This window comes from Haliotis cracherodii, unplaced genomic scaffold (assembly GCF_022045235.1).
Source record: "Haliotis cracherodii isolate W230 unplaced genomic scaffold, xgHalCrac1.p SCAF_11, whole genome shotgun sequence".
Classification (NCBI taxonomy): domain Eukaryota; kingdom Metazoa; phylum Mollusca; class Gastropoda; order Lepetellida; family Haliotidae; genus Haliotis; species Haliotis cracherodii.
The window spans coordinates 11,253,003-11,277,442 of record NW_027266266.1 but is presented as its reverse complement, the minus strand read 5'-3'; the positions used below and the strand labels follow the sequence as shown (position 1 = coordinate 11,277,442).

Genomic DNA, 24,440 nt, shown 5'->3' with positions numbered 1-24,440 from the left:
TTTACTATCTTTGTTTTTGTTTGTTGTTTAACGCCGCACTCATCAATATTCCAGCTATATGGCGTCAGTCTGTAAATAATCGAGTCTGGGCAAGACAAGTCTGTGATTGATATCGAGATACGATGACACGCATCAACCAGTTCAGCGAGCCTGATCACCCGAACCCGTTAGCCGCCTCTATCGTACGACAAACATAGTCGCCTCTTACGACAAGCATAGGTTGCTGAAGACTATACTAACGCGGATCCTCACAGTCTAAGTATGATATTTTACAAATGAAATGCGATGACGTGGTTTACACATAATCCTTGATCTTTGTCCTTTTCCGGGGCCGGTTTCGTCTGCGATGAATGGGGGCGTTTTCGCCAGCAACCGAAAGAAGGGGCACGCCATAAGGTCACCTTGACGATGTCGATGGAAAGCTGGACATAATAACACAGGGAACAAATCAGCATATTCACCGGCCGACGTTCCAACAGGAGCGTTTCAAACCGATAAACGTAGATCTAAGGTCGGATGTTTATCGAGCCTATCCTCCCGCAAACAAGGAAGTAACGTGATATAGGTCAGCGATATGTACTTGTGTTAATCGCGTTCTGGTACGAATGGCTGAGATATGCAGAGATTAACGTAGAGTTAATCTCCGGACGAAGATCAGCTGAAAATAGCAAGCGATCTCACGCTCGAATATTTTACTTGAAAGCTTTTGCTTGCCTCAAGTAGGCTAATTGAGCGATTCAGTGACTGATTTAGAACCAGGACCTACAATCCTATGATTAATGCTTTTATTGGTATTGCCTTTGTTGAGATCTGAAATGTTGTGAAACGTGTCGTTGTTGACATGCGGATCCAGAGAAGAGCGGGGGAGAGGGGGGATGTCTTGGGGGTCCGAAACCCTCTTTTGAAAACCAAATGTTGTATGTTGTAGGCAGTAAAATTGATTTTGATATTTTTGACACGCCCCTTTTAAAAATCCTGCATACGTTGCACAAAGTTCGCATATAAATTTATCCAACTCTCAAAGTGATTGTACGTGCGCTTCTACCATTGATTCATTACTTGAATTGTGTTTTTTATAAAACATCAATATTGAGTTTTATACTATTAATTCAAAAATACCACATTCAGACACCATATAAGTACTCTGAGTTAACCAGTCCTTGTTCTATCCTCTTAATGTGACCCCAGACCTGTGAAGGTCCAGGTTAGAATAGGTCTTCAGCATCCCATGCTTGTCATAAGTGGCGATTATGCTTGTTGTAAGAGTAGACTAGGGTGGTCAGGCTTACTGACTTGGTTGATGCTAGGGCTGGGACGGGTAACTCGGGTACCCGCGTCTGATGGGTACTGAGTAGGACCCAGGTACCCACAGGACTAACCGGACCCGTGATTAATCACAAGATATATTGTTTAATGACAAAAATTATCTAGAACCCTATGGGTACACTACAAGTCACTAATGTTCGCATTTCTTTCTGACTATGAACCCATTCCTTCTTATTTTTCATATGGTTGAATAAGAATATAACTTAAGTCAACTTCAGTGTATGCATGACCAGATGGATCTAAATACTTTGCCAGGGCTATGCTAAAAAAGGCCCCAATCAGACATTTTGAGACATCTCCTGAGACCTACAGTGGGTACCAGGGTAGGGTCGGGTAATTGGGGATGGGTATCCGGAAAGTAAATTTCAACTCGTCCCAGCCCTAGTTGATGCATGTCATCGTATCCCAATTGCGTGGATCCATGTTCATGATGTCATCACTGGATTGTCTGGTCTAGACTTGACTATTTACAGACCTCCATCACATAGACGGAATATTGCTGAGTGTGGCGTTAAACAACAAACAAAACAAATAGACATTTTTTAACGTCACTCAATCTCATTAAAATCAGACCTTAGTTCTCGCTACTGTTAAACAAAGCTTAAGCGGTAGCAAGAACTATAAGATCTGATTTTAATGAGACTGAACGATCCTTGGTATGACATGTCCAGGGATCAAACCTCCAACGATCCACTCTCTGAGCAGATGCTCTATCCACCAGACCACAGAGGTGGTCAATTAATCGGCCAAAGGCAGTTACTTCCACTGCGTCCAGTGTGACATGATTTTCATTATTTCAGGTTGTGTGAGTTTTTACGAAAGAATTAACTTACACTTTGTGTGAGTTCATTGGAGTATAAACCATCACAGATTGAGGGCCAAACTGTATCAATGTTGTAGTATGCGAGTCATCATTGATCAATTGGCTGATCATTGAAAGTGATTATATAGATGTGTCCAATAGATACTGAGGTAAATTTATAGAGTGCTGTAGACTGTCACTTGTCAGTTTTGACACAGATCGTGTCCACAGTTTGGAATTCATTTCTTCGTTTTGTTCACTGGGATTGGTCGTACTGACGATATTCTTAAACAGAGCATGTAATCAAACTCTCTGACTTATCCCAGTGGATGTTAAAATGCTAACTGTGCAGAGTTCAAGATTTACATCATTTCAAGAGAACAGTCCTTTGAAAAAACGTATGAACCTCAAAATGTGTCATTCATACACTTAGAATCGTCAGTTTAGCGGTGATGTGACCTACCTCTCATCCAATGGAAAAGCCATATATCATCGTAACTTCTCACTGAAAAATTAGATAGTTTTGATTTTATAGTTTTGAACCCGTGAAGTTCCAGGGTAGAATAGGTCTTCAGCAACCCATGCTTGCCGTAAAAGGCGATGATGCTCATGATGTCAATCACTGGATTGTCTGGTCCAGACTAAATTATTTGCAGACCGCTGTCATATAGCTGGAATATTGCTGAGTGAGGCGTTAAACAATAAAAAAAACAAAAAGGTATTTTTGAACAGTTTTTCAGTTATGTCACCACCACAATGAGAATGGGTAGAATGAGACGGACATGCTGACAGATCAAGGGTTAATAGATGTATTATCAGCAGATCCTGGTACAGCTCAACTGAGGACAACTAGTTGTGCATGCCTCAGATCTCTGCAATTCACTGTGCAGAGTTGCATCCCTTAGGCATACCAGAAACCTATTATCGTGGGTTCAAATCCTGGTTTGCCCTGATTTGTCAGTACCATACCTGTCCTTGTGTGTTTCACCAAAGTGGTAAACGTCTGAGACATGCACCTCTCTGGGCTTTCCTCCCACTTAAATACTGTTCAAAGTGGCGTTAAACCCAACTCACTCACTCACCAACTTGTGCTTGAATTTCTCTGACATTGGGACTCAGATTCCAGAAACTTCAACTTGATACTCTTTCCTCACCACTGGTAGGGGACATAACTCACTCGTAATTGTTCTTTGTTAAATTTGGTCATACATTTTTTATTTATTATTCTACAGGTAATAGGATCAAGCCATGGTTATCAGAAGACTTTGTGCACACTACAGCCAAATAACAAATAGTTTGGCGTTAACAAGCATTGGACATGTAACTCCCATATTGTCATGTAACTTCTCAAATAGCCAAACAGTAAAATTCATCAACAGCCAATCAAAAAAGGCCTCCAAAAGCCAATCAGAAAGTGTCTCCAACAGCCAATCAGGAAGTGTCTCCAATAGCCAATCAGAAAGTGTCTCCAACAGCCAATCAGAAAGTGTCCCCAACAGCCAATCAGAAAGTGTCTCCAACAGCCAATCAGAAAGTGTCCCCAACAGCCAATCAGAAAGTGTCTCCAAAAGCCAATCAGAAAGTGTCTCCAACAACCAGTCAGAAAGGGTCTCCAACAGCCAATCAGAAAGGGTCTCCAACAGCCAATCTAGTAGCGTCTCCAACAGCCAATCAAAAAATCTATGCAGCAACCAAAATGGCCAATCTTTATTCTTCCAAAGCAGCACACGAGCTGAGATTATGAAACATACAGAGCTTACAAGAGATCACCTGACCCCAGAGATACAGCTCCACCTGGTGACAAGAAAATGTGACCTTTGGCACAGCAGGGGAGACAACTCTCCCTTTGTGGACCCTTTCTGGGCCTTCTTCTGGCCAGGTGGTCAGGCAGTGACAAGGTATTTGACACCAATAGTTCTTATATGGCCCCTATTGTTCTTATGATGCCAATAGTGTTTCACATCCCTCTGGATCCACAGACAGCCTCCGTGGTGTAGTGGATAGAGTGTCTGCCAGGAGAGTGGAAAGTCAGTGGTTCAATCCCCGGCCACACCATACCAATACATGTTGAAAGTTGGTACTGGCTGGCTCTTAGCCTTAATGGGATAAAACAAGGACTGGAGGCTCAGTTTTCTGTGCCCGAGTTGGGTATCAATGTTAAACTGTGAAATGGTATCTCAGTGGGCTAGCATTATAAAACTGGCATTAGTACACATCCACATACACACACATACACACATACAAACACCCTGTGAAGATTCCGGGGTAGAATAGGTCTTCAGCAACCAATACTTGCCGTAAAAAGCGACTGTGCTTGTCGTAAAAGACGACTAACGGGATCGGGTGGTCAGGCTCGCTGACATGGTTGATGCATGTCATCGATCCGAATTGCGTGGATCGATGCTCATGAGGTCAATCACTGGATTTTCTGGTCCAGACACGATTATTTTACAGACCGCCGTCATACAGCTGGAATATTGCTGAGTGCGGCGTTAAACAACAAACCAAACCAAAACACATACAAACATACACAAACATATACACACACATACACACACACTCTCTCTCTCTCTGGGTCCACATGATGTGAAAATAACATTTTTGTACCAATGATTTGCAAACATTTTCCACATGAAATGCGTTTTTTTTCAGGGGACATTACAATAGTTCTTGCTAGTTTTTTGTTTTCCTACTTTTTAGTATTTCAGAGGTTGGTTGATTCAAGCCAAAAGCAGGAATAAGACTCATTTTCTTCATGGAATAAAAATATAAATGCCAATCATAATCAATAATGTGCAATTTATTCACAAAGAAATCTATACAAATCCTGACGTAGTTAATTTTGACATGAAAATGAAAAAAACAATTTCATAGAAAGCAACTCAACTCTAGTTGATAGGGTTAATGAAAGTCATGTGATCACTAACTGCAGGTACATTCTGGACAACCGTGACAAGTTCAGACAGAGGACAGTGCTGGATGTTGGGTCCGGATGTGGGGCTTCAGCCATTGCAGCTGCTCTGTGTGGTGCCAAGACAGTTGTGGCCAATGACATTGATGCAGGTATGTGAGGGCGAAGACAGAGGGGGCCAATGACATTGATGCATTAATGTGAGGGCCAAGACAGTTGTGGCCAATGACATTGATGCAGGTGTGTGTGGGCCAAGACAGTGGTGGCCAATGACATTGATGCAGGTGTGTGAGGGACAAGACAGTGGTGGCCAATGACATTGATGCAGGTGTGTGAGGGCCAAGGCAGAGGGGGCCAATGACATTGATGCAGGTGTGTGAGGGCCAAGACAGAGGTGGCCAATGACATTGATGCAGGTGTGTGAGGGTCAAGACAGAGGTGGCCAATGACATTGATGCAGGTATGTGAGGGCCAAGACAGAGGGGGCCAATGACATTGATGCAGGTGTGTGAGGGTCAAGACAGAGGTGGCCAATGACATTGATGCAGGTGTGTGAGGGACAAGACAGAGGTGGCCAATGACATTGATGCAGGTGTAAGGGCCAAGACAGAGAGGGCCAATGACATTGATGCAGTTATGTGAGGGCCAAGATAGTGGTGGCCAACGACATTGATGCAGGTGTGTGAGGGCCAAGACAGAGGGGGACAATGACATTGATGCAGGTGTGTGAGGGCCAAGGCAGAGGGGGCCAATGACATTGATGCAGGTGTGTGAGGGCCAAGGCAGAGGGGGCCAATGACATTGATGCAGGTGTGTGAGGGCCAAGGCAGAGGGGGCCAATGACATTGATGCAGGTGTGTGAGGGCCAAGACAGAGGTGGCCAATGACATTGATGCAGGTGTGTGAGGGTCAAGACAGAGGTGGCCAATGACATTGATGCAGGTATGTGAGGGCCAAGACAGAGGGGGCCAATGACATTGATGCAGGTGTGTGAGGGTCAAGACAGAGGTGGCCAATGACATTGATGCAGGTGTGTGAGGGACAAGGCAGAGGTGGCCAATGACATTGATGCAGGTGTAAGGGCCAAGACAGAGAGGGCCAATGACATTGATGCAGTTATGTGAGGGCCAAGATAGTGGTGGCCAACGACATTGATGCAGGTGTGTGAGGGCCAAGACAGAGGGGGACAATGACATTGATGCAGGTGTGTGAGGGCCAAGACAGTGGGGGCCAATGAAATTGATGCAGGTGTGTGAGGGCCAAGACAGTGGTGGCCAATGAAATTGATGCAGGTATGTGTGTGCCAAGACAGTGGGGGCCAATGACATTGATGCAGGTGTGTGTGGGCCAAGACAGTGGTGGCCAATGACATGTGCCAAGACAGAGGGGGCCAGTGACATTTATGCAGGTGTGTGAGGGCCAAGACAGTTGGGGCCAATGAAATTGATGCAGGTATGTGTGTGCCAAGACAGTGGGGGCCAATGACATTGATGCAGGTGTGTGTGGGCCAAGACAGTGGTGGCCAATGACATGTGCCAAGACAGAGGGGGCCAGTGACATTTATGCAGGTGTGTGAGGGCCAAGACAGTTGGGGCCAATGACATGTGCCAAGACAGTGGTAGGTGAGGGTTTCAAACTGAGACTGATGGTCAACCAGTACTTGTTAAACCCAAGTGACAACGATTAACAGCTCAGGACCTGTTCCAGAAAGCCACATCCATGCAACGACTGTCGGAAGCCCATGTTAAAGTAGGGGGGTAACAATCGCTTTTTGGAACAGGGTCCTGGGTCCATAGATTAAAATACTAAGCACGAAACACCAATGTTCAGTTCTATATTTATTTTGCGACCTTTTTCAATTCCTATTTTCCTTCCAGTGAACTAATTATTGAAATCGGTGATAAGTAATGTTACCATAGTTACACATATATATCAATTGTTTCAGTTGCAACAGTGGCAGCCAAGTTAAATGCAGATGTGAACCTCTGTGGCATTACTGTGGATTCCAGGAATATGATTGGCTCAGTCTGCAACCAATGGGATGTGATTATTCTTGGAGATATGTTCTATGACAGTGAGTTTGTAAGCTGCATCAGTGATTGGTTGAATCATTATCTGAAGGCTGGTACATGTGTTCTCATTGGTGACCCAGGAAGACTGACATTTGAAAATCACCCAATGAAATCACTGCTTACAAAACTGGCTGAATATAACTTGCCTGAGCAAAGTCGTCTAGAGAATAATGGGCTTAATACAGCTGGAGTCTGGATGTTGGAAGTGGGTACTTGAGTTGCTGGATGATGTGATGGAACCATATTTGTTTGTTTATTTTTAATGCAGCACTCAGCAATATTCCAGCTATATGACAGCAGTCTGTAAATAATAAAGTCTGGACCAGACAATCCAGTGATTGATATCATGAGCATCGATCCACACAATTGGGATAGATGACATGTATCAACCAAGTCGGAGGGCCTGACCACCCGATCCCGTTAGTAGCCTTTTACGACAAGCATAGTCACCTTTTACGGCAAGCATGGGTTGCTGAAGACCTATTTTACCCCGGATCTTCACAGGTCTATGATGTGTAGTAACAACCCTTAAATCTATCAATGCAAAAGTGCATCAATAATTGGATTTATTAAACTCAACCAGCCAATCCGGTGATTGACATCATTGAGCATCATTCTACACAACTGGGATATGATGACAGGCATCAACCAAGTCGGCGAGCCTGACCACCCAATCCCGTTAGTTGCCTCTTACGACAAGCAAGAGTCACTGAAGACCAATTCAGACCCAGATCTTCACCGGTAGAACCATATATGGAAGACTGGGTGTTCGTGGGAACTGGATGGACCAAAATATGGCAGCGAAGTGACATCCAGAACAATATCAAACAGTTACAGACCACAGGTCAATACTTTATACCTTTCAACTGACTGCCAAGCTCAAGTGGGCCATGTCAGCATGAACAGTGTGTCAATCCTTGAGAAATGATAGATTTGGACATGCACTTGGTACATGTATTATTAGTTATACAGCAATAGAAATTAACAGTTTTTGTCCACTAGTCCTTATAATGATAACATATAGTAAAACCCTTGTAAAGGACAAATTTCTACTAGTCCTTTGGATACCTTAACTATTGAGCAGTTTGGTAAGGACAACAGGAATAGTGCCAATTTCTAACGCTGGTTATATATAGAATACTAAACTCGCTCCCGTGTAAAACCAATTTTATGAAACGAGTGAATAGTTGTGGTATCTGACGAGCGAAAAAAAGTCAAAAGTTGAAACGTATGAATTTAATACCATACAACGGTCTACCTTCAGAATTCAGGCGTCCGTTCCACAAAACTATCGTAGCGCTAAGGTTATTGCAAGTCACATACTTTAACTTAGACCAACGACTGTCGTTGCGCTACAGTGCGATCGCCTTGTGAAACGGGGCCTTGCACCTCAAAGTTTACAATCACGTCACAGTACCCGATGACGTAATTTGTGGAATTTTGTTGCAAGATCCATCAGCGAAAGAATACCATGTGACGTCAGCCTAGCAACAAGGTTGCTGGGGTCATCGAGTGTGCATAAGCTCCTCTCACTGATCTATCATCTCCTCACGCAATGTCGTTGAATAAGCCAAGGGATGTTGAGAGCTTTCAATATTTGTTGGTAAAACGGGTTCCGAGAGTACATAAGCCCGCGTTTTGGTATTACACAATGTGTAATACAGCTGTATGTTTATTAAACGGGTGATCTCTTCACGGGCAAGTAATAAGTGTCTTAAGTTGCTGTTTGTGGTGTCATATTTTTCTGCTAACCTAATATGACACCATATAAAGCAACTAAAGACACAATAACAAATTTATTATGCCGAAAAGTTTAGACTATTTGGTATATTTGTCGCACATGTCATGTCAAAACTTAAAACTCAAAACTTAACACTTAGACATTAAGGGTCAAAGGGAGACTACTCTTTAAACCTCAGAATTGCAATTGGTCAGTAACAACCATCTTGGATTTTTACTAACGGTACAGGCTCATATGGGGTTTAGTAGTTCTGCTCTCTGATTGGTCAAACTCACTTTGAGGCATAATAAAAATAAATATGAGGATCGAATTTTTCAGTTATAGGTTACACTGTTGCATGTTTGATGTATCTAAATCGAGTCCTGAAAGGTATAGATAATCCCAGTTACCGTATTTGACGTAATTAGCGCCCAGAACGATGTTTGTTAATATGTTGGCTTGTGAACAATCTCAATTAGCACCCCTTCTGATTGATCAATGTACACAAGACTTATTTATTCGTGTATAAGACGCACTCGTGTGTTATATGCACCCTCAATTATTGGCAATTAAATTCTTGAAAATATATCTGTCGTGTATAATACGCACAGACTTTTCATTTGTATCATTTCAGGCTGTCAGCATAAACCACGAAATCTATAATCTTTCAACTCTGTATTTTTCACACTTAAATTATATTCTAATAAGAGCCCCCTATTTCTAATTTTGAGACCGCCCTGGGCGCTTATTACGTCAAATACGGTATACTTAATATCTTAACTATCTGAGCTACAGTATATTAAACAGATGATGAAAACCAAAAAATGTAAAATTAATATTTTTATTCTTGAATAATTTTAATAAAATGTATAATTGAAGGACAAACATTGGGTACAAAGTTAAAAGGCATGTATATAATTTGCATATTACAATTGTCCAGATTCAAACCCATCTATACACAGCGGAAAACCTCAAATTGGGGTGAGGATATCAATACTGAGAGTGTTATCAAAGTAAGTTACGGCTAACATGAGATAAGCCTGATGCTGAGGAAAAATGTATTTCAGCTTCATGAGACTATTTCAATAATATTCCGTTCAAATCACCAACAATAGTACGACAGAATGAACACAAATCCATAAAAATCATCAATAATCAGCTGAAACAATTCATCAATGCATCTCCAAGCTCAACAATTTCATACATAATGGGAAATTTTGCACCAAGCCATTTCATAGAAACTGGTATTGAATAACATCCAATATTTGGGGTCTGTTGTATAATACTTGTAACTATATGGCTGAAATACATCTTCCCTAGGCAAGGGAGTTAACTGACTGTAAAAGTCCACTTTTCACCCTTGCCGAACTAGGCTGGAATTATGGAGTTATATTTTGGCTGGACTAACAAATCTATGCATAGTCCAATCAAAATCACGTAATGAAATTGACATCCAGTTTGTAAACTGCCATGCAGATTTTGGTCGATTGCGGGAATTGCAAAACATGGCATCAACAGATATTTTCCAAATCTTTTCATGTTTTTTATCAAGGGGCATAGAAGGAACTTAACTTGTAATAGCCACTGGTGGTGCTACGATTGAGCCCCGAAATTCCAGCCTAGTTCGGCAAGGGTGGAAACTGGACTTTTATAGTTAGTTAACTCCCTTGCCTTGGGAAGATGGTTGAATATTAACACAGTCTATTACAGAAAACAAATAGACGCAAAATATTTGTGGTTTCTTTTCTTAGGCCAACCCAGGTAGGTGTTATTAAAAAGTATTTTCTCCTTTGAACTGGTTTATCTGAGTGTTAGTTTGTTTGCTGGTTGGTTGGTTAACACTGTACTCATCAATATTCCAGATAAATGATGTTGGTGTTTTTATATTTTGTTTGTTGGTTGATTAACACCACACTCTGCAAAATTCTAGCTATATGATGGCGTTTTATTAATGATCGAGTCTGGACCAGACAATCTAATGACATCACAAGCATCGATCTACACAATCAGGATACCATGCCATGCATCAGCAAAGTCAGCGAGCCAGACCACCCGATCTGTTTATAGTTGCCTCTTACGACAAGCAGAGCTAACGGTATATTTAGTGAAGCTGAACAAAAACCTAGAGGCATTAAACAATGGCACTATCAGGACAGTAATATAATTTATGGTGCAACTTTAGAAAAATGGGATTGCGTCATTCATTTTTTTTTTCGTAAAAAAGTTTTTGTGTCAAAAGTTTTAACATCAAGTATATGATTTTGGCACAATGTAAACAAAAAACATGGCTAGAAAACTAAGAACAACCAGACCAACAAGAATTCTACAGATGGTAGTTAAAGCCATGTAGGAATCTCTGGCAGAACACTACTTATGTACTATCTACTGGAAGATCAAAAAGTGAATATCTATAAAAGGTGAAATTGGAATGTCTGTAGAATTGGCTATAATGCTGTAGTTTACTGTCTGCTATCCTCAACAAAATTACTATCTACTGGAAGATCAACATACTATATACAGGTAGTGAGAATAAGAAGACTTTAATTTAACATGGTAAAAGGTTGTTTCTTAAAAAGTCATAGGACAAGTGGTAGAAGTAAAAAGAAGAATAAAATTGAAAAACACATTTTTTAAAGTAGTTGTTTAAAGTAACAACATCTGGCACCTTGTGTATCTGAAAGAAAAGTAAAAGCATTACTTTCCACATGAATGTTCTTTGGGCCTTTTCATCATTCCCAAAATTTGTAACAGTCCTGCAGGAAAGAAGTAAATTGTTATAGATAATAATACCTGACAAATTTAATTACTTGTTTTACAGATCTGCAGGCAAGTTTTATTCATTCTCCAAAAAGAAATAATAAAAATTGTAACCAGAACATATGTTTGGTTACCATGGTTACACTGACAATTTGTTCTCACCAACTTGCTCCAGCTAAACCTCACCCGAAGAGAATGGATAGCAATTTACCGCCCCCCCCCCCAAAAAAAAACAAAAACAAACCCTCCCAAACGTGGTTGTATGTTATGCATAAATAAACACCTTAAGAGTGCGCGCAAAGTGAAAAATTTAGAGTTTGATTTCTAAATTCACAGATTTTTGGATATTTTGGAAAGAAGAATCCATGAAAGAAGGACCTGGAACAAAATTGGTCTGGACTTAATTCATTTATATTTTGGAGCACAAGGACATAATTAAAATAAAGTGCCTGAGGAATGTTTGGCAGCTCCAAGCAATGCCTCAATAAAATATCTGCAATATTAAAAGACAAGATCGCTGGAAGATGAACAAGTGACAGATTGGTGAGAATGCTGAAGTCCAAGGCAAAGACAGACACTGTACACACTTCTTATATTATCATTGTTACCTTGTAATTTTTTGTTTTACAGATTTTTGGCCCGAAAATCAGGTCAGTAGGTCGAAAAAAAATCATAAACCAAATTCAAATTTCAAATATGTATGCTTAAAATTTCCTCTCACGATTTGTCATAATTTGTAGGTTTTTAATATTAAGGATAAATCTAAAACAGGTTTTAGTAATCGTACTTTATTTAACTTATTTATATTGATAGAGACAGTGCTTTTCATTTACTTAAAAACTTCACATTTTCAATTTTTTTAACATGTTTAAGTCAGTGAATTCATAAAACGGGTTTTTGAAAAAGTCCGGCCTAAAAAGACAAGAATGTCTGGAAGATGAAAAAGTGGCAGGCACCCTGAGGATGCTAGAGTTAAAGGATAACAATAGTGAACACGGGGACTGTTCCAGTAATATCACAGCGTGTCAGCTTAATGTGGGAGGAAACACTGAACCGATGCAGATCTCAGACATTAACCACTTCGGTGAAACCCACGAACATGGATATGGCGCTGACAAACCTAGAAACATAGTCAGGGCGAACCTGGATTCGAACCCATGATCATAGGTTCCTGGTGTGCCCAAGGCACGCAACTTTGCACAGTGATTGGGAAGTTTTAGATGACTGGGCCACTCCCGCCCCCTGAAAGAATCAAGAAACTGAGCTAGACACAAAGTGACCATAGCGATCTCGAAACACGACTAAAAATGTTTAGCTACCTTGTACTTTCGTCAGATTAAAAACACGATGTTTCCTTAAAAATTACTTCATTATAGCTCATCCAAGTCATAAAAAAGACATGAAAGGTAAAAGATGAAAATTATTACATCATTTTGTTCCGCAGTCGGTTTATACTTATTGTCTTGGATCAGCCATATTCACTACATATGGTTAAAACATACTGCCACTGTCTTCCATATAAGGAGGAATCTCCACAAAGCATTGACCCATGACATTAACAAGTGGCATCCAACTATGTAAACATAATGTGGAACATTTCAGTATTACATGGTTAAAACAATTTGCATATTTTGCCAACAGTTGATTTCCTGGATCGGACAGAGTTATCTCCCTGCTCAACACAGTGCCCCCTAGTGCATAGTATCTGCATTATGCAGTTTGATACCATGTAGCAATCACTCTAGATCTGATTCAACTTGTTTCAAAATGGCCTGGATTTGAAATTTATTTTTTCATCTTTCCCGTTTTAAAAACTCAATCTAGAAAACGTAAATCATTAAAATCAGATCTTAGTGTTCGATACTGCAAAACAAAAACCTGAGGACATCTCATTACAGGTCACATCAGGACGATCGTTCGCGAACTTTTACATACATGGCAAAGTCATATTGTCTGATATCTGATTGGCATGTTAACAAGATTGTTAGGAAGGGCATCAACTTGGCTATTTGGAATGAAAAATGTATAAATCCTGAAGGTTTAAGTTCTTGTACACAGGTGATCATAGTTGGAGAATTCACATGCTATGTTCACATGTTTGAAACAATACTGAGACATGACCTGATTTTGGGTAATGTCGAGATTCAGTGAGCACCGATATGCATGATACTATGTGTGCATGTTCTGTGCTGGTCTTCAGGATGCGCTGCTGAAAGATGTGATCATTCAATCATCAGACTATCAGACAAGCATCATCATCATCATCACAGAATTACCATTCCTCCTTCGAAGAACCATAACAACCTTGAGAAGCAGTCATCATTCAACACATCAACAAATGGCGACAGTTCATCTTTCAACATGTCAATAGATGGCAAAGTTCATCATTCAATACATCAACAGAAGGCAACAATTCATCATTCAACAGATGGCAACAGTTCATCATTCAACACATCAACAGATGGTGAAGTTCATCATTCAACAGATGGCGACAGATCATTCAACAGATGGTGAGGTTCATCTTTCAACATTTGGTGACAGTTTATCATTCAACACATCAACAGATGGCAATAGATCATTCAACACATCAACAGAAGGCGATCTCATTCAACCCACTATCGGCTGACCTTTCATCATTCAACACATCAAAGGGTGACTGTCTATCATTCTGCACATCATAGGGTGACTGTCAATCATATCAAATCAAATCTTCCTCTGATCCAGTACCTGCCTGCATTAAAATCTGAGGACATCACCGTCCTTGACACACAGGGGTAACGTTACACATCAGATTCTAATGAAAATGATAATCAGTTGTCATCGCCAGGGAAGGGCATGTGTTCAAACATATAGTTCCAGCCAAGTTTGTTGAGGTAGCGGTATCCTTTGCCCTCCAAGTACTCGACGGTGGTGACGATTGGTTCACTGTTATGAAGCTGTTCATATATAATGTATGCAGGCTTGAAGCCGAGGTCCATCCACTGGTGCAGCAGCTGAAACAGAATGCAGTAACATGATTGGTTGGTTGGTTTGTTGTTTAACGCCCCGCACTCAGCAATATTCCAGCTGAATGATGGCGGTCTGTAAATAATCAAGTCTGGACCAGACAATCCAGTGATTGGGTAAGTGAGTGAGTGAGTGAGTGAGTGAGTGAGAGGTTTTTACGCTGCTGTTAGCAATATTCCAGCAATATCACAGCAGGGGACACCAGACATGGGCTTCACACATTCAACCCATGTTAGGGGCGGTCGGGTAGCCTCGTGGTTAAAGCGTTCGCTAGTCACGCCGAAGACCCGGGTTCGATTCCCGACATGGGTACAATGTGTGAAGCCCATTTGTGGTGTCCCCCGCCGTGATATTGCTGGAATATTGCTAAAAGCGGCGTAAAACCATACTCACTCACTCACTCAACCCATGTTGGGAATCGAACCCAGGTCTTCGGGTTTAACCACTCGGCTACCCCACCGCCCCTTAATTGTGCAAAGGCAAGCTTCCTGTGAAAACTATTGGGATAGTCCTAGCATTTGTGGCATCAGCCCATCTTCAACACATCTGTGTTTACCAGCAGAAATTACCTTATCTCCTAATCCTTCAGCATCAAGGGAGAGAACTCCAAATGTCTTCGGCACATTGTATCTCCTTGCAAACGTCCTCACTGTCAGACTAGGCACCTTCACAATAAAAGGATGTTTATTTTTGGTCTGTTCATATTGATAACTCTTCATGGCATGGCTTTCCATTTTGTCCACAGAACTTGACAACACAAAGTCAACCATGCCATCCCTGTCAGACAGGATTCCTTGTACAAGGGTCAGGTTCTGTTTGCCCTCATTGTAAGGGTCATGGTTCCTGAAACAGTGATGTACACAAACACATAAAAGTATATTGTAAATCTTGAAATTAACGCGAGCGTGAATTAAATGCGAAAAAATGCGAGTGGTCTTTGCTCGCATTATTAAACATCGCATTTATATCAACAATAAGACATTTTGGATAGCAGAAATACCAACTCAGACATACGCTGAAAACAAACAACTATGTATTCCACATCACTGTTTATTGAACAGCACTTGTAACAAGTATATAAACAATGCCATTCAAACACTAATTACATCCTGTGAATTGTCACTGCTGGGGTCAAGACAAGAGTTCTACCGGTGACCAATGGCCATGAGAAACTCTGAACATTTTTTTAAATTAATCAGGTTTCAAAACACACTCCGGCGCAGTTGGGGACTTGGCATAACACCACTGCCACAGGCTAATTTGCATACCATGTGACCAGACTTTTTCAGAAATCAGAATAGAACGGACTTATGCAAGTATTTGGGGGCGCTCTACATTTTCTTTTGCATAATTAAATAGATATGCTACTACAACTGAGACAGTGAGCTGCATGAGAATACATATTAACACATCAAAGTGACAGTATCGCTAGCTCTCCGTAGGGCTTCGATGACAGCACCTGGAGCTGTACAGCCAATGTAAACATAGGATAACTACGCAAATGGAAATAGTTTTTTCACGATTTAGGATATTTTCTCAATGAAAGTTAACCATTCTATGACATATGTTTATCAAGAAGTGTAGACTTATCAAAAAAGAAACAGATGAAAATCGTGCAACATCTTGAATGGACAGTGTAAGACGTGACGAATCGTCACATGGGGCTGGCCTGTGGCAGAGGTACTATGCTAGTCGCATGGAACTCTGGGTAGGAGAATGGTTTCGGAAAAGTTCTACGGTACCTCTTGTTGTTCAGCTTGGCCAAGTTGATTTCATGTGACTGTGGCTCTACCAGTATCGCGCTCCATCCCCACTGTAGAAAGTTAAAAGAGTTACTGGAAACAAGACCGTCATTGGCGCCAATGTCAACAATGAGACGCGTATAGGGGAAGTCAGTCCGAGACTGTATACGTCTGTACAGGAAAGTGGCTTCACGTGCGTTCGACACATCGATTCCTAAGAAACTCAGACGAGGTTGTGATGATTTGTCGTTCCCACTGCTTGGATTCGATACGATGTATATTCGCCCTATCGTCTCTTCCATCATCTTGGCAAATCCTCCGTTCCTGCCCACTCCAACAATTTCCTGCAATAGATAGTCAGAGAATAAGTTAACTTATGGACTATGAGGTAAGTGAAAATCGGGCTTTACATTCTGTTCCACATTATTGAACGTGTGTGTATGTGTCTGCTTGTACTTGTTCGGACTCATACCAGTTTTATAGTGCTCGCAACAATACCGTGCCTCAGTTTATATATGGACACAGTATACTGACTCTGAGCCGACCAGTCCTTGTTTTATCCCATTAATGCCGAGGGCCAGACAGGGTAACAACAAGTACCATCCTTTTACGTTTTTTGGTACCTCACCATGTCACTGCTAGGATCAAACCACTGACCTTCCACTTTCAGGGCAGACACTCTATCCACCAGACCACTGGGGTGTGATCATCTTCCCTAGGCAAGGGAGTTAACTGACTATAAAAGTCCAGTTTCCAGTCTTGCCAAACTAGGCTGGTATTATGGAGTTATATTGTGGCTGGACTAATGAGTGTATGCATAGTCCAATCAAAATCATGTAACGAAATTGACATCCAGTTCGTAAAGTGCCTTGCAGATTTTGGTCGATTGCAAGATTTGTAAAGTATCTGTACTCAGCCTCAACAGATATTTAACAATCTTTTTTTTTTTTCACCAAGGTGCTCACCTGATTTGATACACTTCACGAAATGTAAGACCCATTTTATAAATTATTATTGATTATTGATCCGATCATCTTGACAAAGAGCCTCCACTTTGTTTGAATTAAATGCAAGTGATGTTTTGTTTTGTTTGTTTATTGTTTAACGCCGCACTCAGCAATATTCCAGCTATATGACGGAGGTCTGTAAATAATCGAGTCTGGACCAGACAATCCAGTGATTGACATCATGAGCATCGATCCACGCAGTTGGGATACGATGACATGCATCAACCAAGTGCAAGTGATGTGGGAGGTGGAATCTGATTGGTCAATGGGAGGGACATATAGGGATAGAACATGCAACAGCCACTGGTGGCGCTACGATTGAGACCAGAAATTTCAACCAAATTCGTCAAAGGGTGAAACTGGACTTTTATGGTCAGTTAACTCCCTTGCTTCAGGAAGATGGGGCATGATATGTATATCTGAATTGTTTGTTGCTTGCACGTCCTTGTATGCCAATTGTGTTGATTGATGAATCATGCTCAAGTTGTCAATCAATGGATTATCTGGTCCAAACAGTTTCACATAGGGCACTTATCACAAAATCAACACTCCGTCGCCTTTTATGACTTAGCGTTATCATGATCAGTGTCCGAAATAACCATGGTAACTGCCTGCCTGCTCATGACTGGTAACTTTTCTGTCGGCTGCATGAAATATTGCTCCACCTGCCCGACTGTCTGGCAGATGATTACTTATGTAATCAGTTTTATTATACCTTCTTGTAGATTCTCAAGTTTGCATTATTTCAACTTAATCAGGACGTGATTTGTTTCTGAGTTTTGCGATTTTTCAATATTTATAATGTCTGAATGCGGGCTGGTAACATAGAAGATGGACAGGCAACACTTATGGGTCACCTGCCTGACTTGTTGGGTGTTAAAATTATTTCAAACACTGACCATGATTACCGTATTCGACGTAATAAGCGCCTAGGTATTCTCAAAATTAGAAATAGGGGGCTCTTATTAGAATATTGTTTTGGTGAAAAAAACAGATTTGAAAGATAAATTTTGTGGCTTATGCTGACAGCCTGATATATTTATCCAGAATTTAATTGCCCATAATTGAGGGTGCATATTACACACGAGTGCGTATTATACACGAATAAATAGGTCTTGTGTACATTGATCAATTGGAAGGGGTGCTAATTGGGATTGTTCACTTGCCAATATATTAGCAAATATCGCCTTGGGCGCTTATTAGAGCGGGGCGCTTATTACGTTGAATACGGTATATAACTTACAGAAGGTATCACATGACCATGATGACCGGACTTTTCTCTTGTTTGTAAACAAACAAGCTTATTCTGAAACCAGAGGACTCTAGGCTTATGAAAGCCTTTCATTGTGATTAAAAAGATATGCTACTACAACTTTGACACCAAGGAATGTGACCATATATCTTTACACATCAAAGTGACCCTTTTGTTAGCTCCTTGTACTTGTAGCGGCCATAAAATGTCCAAGTCCCGTGATGGGATTCGAACCACAGACCTTCTGGACAGTCTGGATAGCATGGATAGCAAACCAAGGACAGATATGCAAACTTGTAAGTTGGAATGTGGGAGTGGGACGGGGAACTCAGGTCGGGTGGGTACTGAGTAGGACCCGGGTACCCACAGGACTACCCGGACCCGTGGTTAGTCACGTGATATATTGTTTAATAACAAATATTATCTAGAACTCCATGGTTACACTACAAGTCACTGATGTTCGTGTAGCAGGGCGTGGAGTCATCCCACAGATGACATCCTTACCATGTCAGCTTGCTGACGGGGTTAACCTCTTTGGTCATGTGGACAAGGCGTCCGACCTGTGATCTGAAGGTCCGTGGTTCGAATCCCTTCACGGGACTCGGAAATTTTATGGCCGCTACATTGGCGCCCAACGTGGGGCTGAGCACGTTCATATCAAATTTGAGCAAAATAAGCCTCAGTACCCTACTATGCGGCCCGGGACGTGCCTTCTGTTGACGGGGGAGTATGTAGCAGGGCATGGAGTCATCCCACAGATGACATCCTTACCTTGTCAGCTTGCTGACGGGGTTAACCTCTTTGGTCATGTGGACAAGGCGTCCGACCTCTGATCAGAAGGTCCGTGGTTCGAATCCCTTCATGGGACTCGGAAATTTTATGGCCGCTACATTCGCATAAAAATAGCTTCAGTCAACTTCAGTGCATGCATGACCAGATGGTTTTATATCTGTATCTAAATACATTGTTCACGTCCACAGTCAAACTATTCCCAGTTGGACATCTTGTACCCATCTCTTGAGACCTACATCGGGTACCAGGTAGGGTAATAGGGGATGGGTACCCGGGTAGTAAGTTTAATTGGACCCAGAGCTACAGATAAGCAGCGTATTTGCGTAAAATACCAAAAAAAACATTGAAAACCCAATTACTTTCAATTACCTTGCATATAGACTAACATATAGTCTCTGAAATGAACATATCGTACAGAAAAAACAGTTGTTCAGTTATCTTAATAATAATCTAATAAAAAGGGAGCCCAGTGATTCTCTTCATTTTCCTGATACTGCAGTAATCTAGACTTGCCAAACATTATAGACTTGCATGGGCTGTACTTGATATAAATGTATCAGGGTCTGTAAGACAGACTTCCTTGCATACAGAAACGCATACATTAAATGGAAAATTCAAATGTATAAATACATACAGCATGCGTAAATACCCAATAAAGCTTTTTCAGCATGCCTATATATATATGTAGCAGGGCGTGGAGTCATCATACAGACAACATCCTTACCTTGTCAGCTTGCTGACAGGGTTAACCTCTTTGGTTATGTGGACAAGGCGTCCGACCTCTGATCAGCAGGTCCGTGGTTCGAATCCCATCACGGGACTCGGAAATTTTATGGCAGCTACATTGGCGCCCAATGTTGGGCTGAGCACGTTCATATTAAATTTGAGCAAAGTAAGCCTCAGTACCCTACTATGCGGCCCAGGACGTGCCTTCTGTTGACGGGGGAGTATGTAGCACGGCGTGGAGTCATCCTACAGATGACATCCTTACCTTGTCAGCTTGCTGACGGGGTTAACCTCTTTGGTTATGTGGACAAGGCGTCCGACCTCTGATCAGAAGGTCCATGGGACGAATCCCATTACGGGACTCGGCAATTTTATGGCCGCTACACGTACAAAGGAGCTAATTTCCGAAACACAATTTCAGTGACTGTGTAAGGTGGGCTAAATAATCACCTTTGTAGAGGTACTAAGTGGATGAAAAGGAACACCGATCAGAGAATGGCACAAAATCTAGATTTAGGGTTGGGCTGGGACGAGTCCAAATTTACTACCTGGGTACCCACCCCGCTATTACCCACTACAGGCCTCAAGAGTTTGGTACAAAATGTCCGATTCAAATTAGTTTGAGGGTAGCCCCGGTTAAATGTATTGAAATATATTTAGAATCTATATGTATCTTGTCATGCATACACTGAAGTTGACTGAAGTGTTATTTTTATTCAAACGTATAACGATCAGAAGCAATGGTGGTTAGTCAGAAAGAAATGCGAACATTAGTGACATGTAGTGAAACCATAGAGTTCCAGATATTTTTTTATCATTAAACAATTCATCACGTGACTAACGACGGGTCCGGGTATATAGTCCTGTGGGTACCCGGGTCCTACTCAGTACCAACCCGACCCGAGTACCCGAGTTACCCGTCCCAGCCCACCTAGAGAGATACAGGGAGGGTAAGACAAGCACAATGCGACATGGGCGGATACAGGGCGGGGGGGAGGGGTGTGTGTGTGTGTGTGTGTGGAGGGGGGGGGGGGGGGGTTGGAGACCCCCCTTTTAATTTCTAAAAAAATCTTTATTTCTGTATAAATTACCACCAAAGACAATACATAGCTCTTAATTGTGCACCCGCCCCCTTTTCAAAAAAGCTGTATCCGCCCATGTGCGGTATAATCTTTCCTTTACCTGGAATTTGTTATTATTCATTAACTTATCCATGAGAGAATTCCCAGGAGCATCCAGCACCGTTGATAACTCCTTCCTCACCGACATCAGCGCCACAAGCACCAGGGTGTTGAACACAACAATCTCGACAACCACAATCACCAGAAAGGCATAACACAGACATTTGCACAGACCGCGGTTACGGCATATACTTAGTTTGAGTGCCATGTTACCACAGAGCAATTTCGGAGACATCCAACTACGGAAGTGATCGAATGGTCAACATCGACAATCGGGTCCACAATCGGAACATCAACTTCACTCTCTCCGGCTGGCTGTCAAGTATCATTGCTCGTTAACATGGTCAGTTTAGTCTCTCCAGCCTGTCCATCCATAATGTCAGATTGCAGATTGAAATGGAGAAATGACAAATGGAATCCCCCGTTAGCCTACGTCAGTCACCGACATCGTAGTTCCGGGACTGACTCTACACCAGTCCCTGCTTGATGGGGTGTGTGCTGAAATCCGAGGAAGCACGCTATGGGTACATAATGAGAGTTACCTCCCCTGCTGAAAACTGTCCCCAAGTATTGATCGACAACTTGATCAAGTTGATGTGTCGAAGCAGAACATAGCCCAGACTACGAAAGTCATCTAGTGACATGTAAACTGTGTCTTGAACAATAATTAACATTTGAGATTTGAAAGATATGTTTCGGACTAAAGTCTTTATAAACAACTTGAATATATAGCCAAAATAACAAACATTAAATTTGATAATCCAGTTCTGATCATTTTTTTGTTTTCTCATCTTTACGTTTCAGATTAAGCTATTGATAAGAAGCTGAATATTAAATATCATCCTCGATTGTACAGTGTATTATCATAATAGAGTGAAGATTTTGCCACAGAATGGAGATGGTAACAGCGCGGATTATCGAGGATGTACATTCGTATGGAGAGGTAAATTATCGTAGCGCTACGACTGTTGTAAGTCTGTGTTAAAGTATGGGAGTAACGATCGTCTTAGCACTAACGTCGTGTTATGGATCGGGTCCCAGGGCACACGAGGACAAATACACTGGATTTTATTCCATTCTGTAACAGTTGGTACAGATCGTATCATTAAAGTCTTCAAAGACAGCTGAGCAAGAGCACTGAGCACCGAAAACAAGACAACCTTAGATAATACCAATTGGAAAATTATATACGTAATAAGCGCCCAGAACGCTTTCAAAATTAGAAATAGGGGGCTCTTATTAGAATATTATTTTAGTGGGAAAATTTTAGTTGAAAGATCGAAAATGGCTTGGTTTATGCTGACAGCCTGAAATGTTTATATACGACAGATATACGTTTCCAGAATTTAATTGCCCATAATTGAGGGTGCATATTACACACGAGTGTGTGTTATTCACGAATAAATAGGTCTTGTGTACATTGATCAATCGGAAGGGGTGCTAATTGGGATTGTCCACTTGCCAATATATTAGCAAATATCTCTGTGGGCGCTTATTACGTCGAATACGGTATATTTATCATATAATGGGTAGGTTTCTCGGCAGGATAAAGCCAACGGATAAAAACGATATCCGTTGGGGTCATATGCGGATAGAGATGCAAATATCAAAGGTCAAGTAGGACTACTTTCACTGTTTATAAACAAACATGTCGTAGCCCTCGTCATTCGGCGATGGAGTCAGAATTAACCATCGGGAATCTGGATAAACTACTGGGATAACTGCTATCGTTATCAAAAGAACTAATTTACTGAAAATCAGTGACTAACTATGACGTAGCTTTTTATAAGTTTTGGCAACTTTGGAGATACACATTTCGAAACAATTTTCCGAGGGCACGAGGCCAAGCCAAGCGGGATCAGTAGCCATATCTGTGCTTGTAGACCTTTGCGGCTTGAAACCTTCTCCACAAATAAAAATAGTTGGATTTGGCCGAAATATGTTTGAATTGTTACCTTTGTTTCGTTTTGTGGCTGTGTGTACATCTGACTACACTTCTTAACTTCATATGACAGAACAGACCGACTGTCAACAACGTCTGACCGTGGCCCTGACGGCTCATAGACTAGGGTTAGAGTAGCTTCCCTTTGACAAAGGGCAGTTACTCTAGCGGACAGACTGGTGGATTGCCGCGAAAGGCAATTAAAAACAAGTTGTGTAGGGAATAGTTGTTTTGCGTATATGTCGCTTCGTCACTGTATAAGAAACAGATTTCAGTTGGAACTATATGGGCTACTGTCACTGTCCGACTGACACATCACTTACCCTGTGACGTAATAAATATTAATGCGCGCATTCCAGGAAAATCTCGCAATGTTTCGGTAATGTTTGTGAGAGAGGGAAAGCGATTTTAAACCACTCCAAGTCCATGTACGAGGGGACAAATTCTGGGTTTATTGGCACTGTCGCCATAATGGAATCATTGTCAGAATGCAATCCCTGATGGGTGACATTTGAACTTTGAGCATATTTCTCCCAAAACAAATATCAACTGTACATTTTCTTTTAGAAGTGGGAACACGAGAAACCGAAAAAGCTGTTTCCACTTTTATAATTTAAATAGTTTTATGACGCCACGCTACTGTTATGAACACACAACGCCATTTTAGAAAGTGGTCAAATGTAACAAATGTACTACTATTTTTGGTTGAGTTCCATCCGGGATTCGAACCCACACTGCCAGAGTGGGGCACCTAATCGCTAGCACCAGTCGCAAGCTGTTTCCCTTGAGGATACCAGAAACCTAGACACGCCGTAACAACACAAGTCGATTACAGTAAAAGCGGCGGGTTTTTTGTTTGTTTGTTTGTTTTTGTTTTGTTTTGTTTTTTTGTGTGTTGTTTTGTGTGTGTGTGTGGAGGGGGGGGGGGGGGGGGGGGGGGGGGGGGGGGAAGATATACTAGGATAGGGAGTGAGTGAGTGGTTATATATATATACTCTGGTACCCAATATATATATATATATATATATATATTTGGTTATGGGCCGGGAAGGCGAAAATCAATCCCTCAGAGTTAGAAATTACGTTCGCCTTCCCGGTCATCACAAAAATTCTTATTATGGCAGATGATCGCCTTCCCGGTACTTGTTAATTACAAAGAAAACACCAATGACATGAGGACACTATTTAATCTGGGCAACAAAGT

General features: G+C 41.5%; 2 protein-coding genes across 2 annotated transcripts; one reads left to right on the top strand and one right to left on the bottom strand.

Annotated features, from left to right (window-relative positions):
• Window positions 1-500: 500 nt before the first annotated feature.
• LOC139455382 (electron transfer flavoprotein beta subunit lysine methyltransferase-like) lies at window positions 501-7,331 on the top strand. Its single transcript, XM_071236941.1, has 5 exons — window positions 501-565; window positions 3,361-3,664; window positions 3,728-4,026; window positions 5,061-5,191; window positions 6,985-7,331. Exons 2-5 carry the CDS (start codon window positions 3,377-3,379, stop codon window positions 7,326-7,328), a joined length of 1,062 nt encoding a protein of 353 aa, XP_071093042.1. The 5' UTR covers window positions 501-565; window positions 3,361-3,376; the 3' UTR covers window positions 7,329-7,331.
• A 5,358-nt stretch (window positions 7,332-12,689) lies between these two features.
• On the bottom strand, window positions 12,690-21,772 carry LOC139455380 (uncharacterized). Its single transcript, XM_071236940.1, has 4 exons — window positions 21,296-21,772; window positions 16,337-16,680; window positions 15,164-15,437; window positions 12,690-14,581 (listed from the first exon to the last, which is right to left on the bottom strand). The coding sequence occupies exons 1-4, from the start codon at window positions 21,527-21,529 to the stop codon at window positions 14,399-14,401; spliced, it is 1,035 nt and encodes a 344-aa protein (XP_071093041.1). The 5' UTR covers window positions 21,530-21,772; the 3' UTR covers window positions 12,690-14,398.
• Window positions 21,773-24,440: the final 2,668 nt, after the last annotated feature.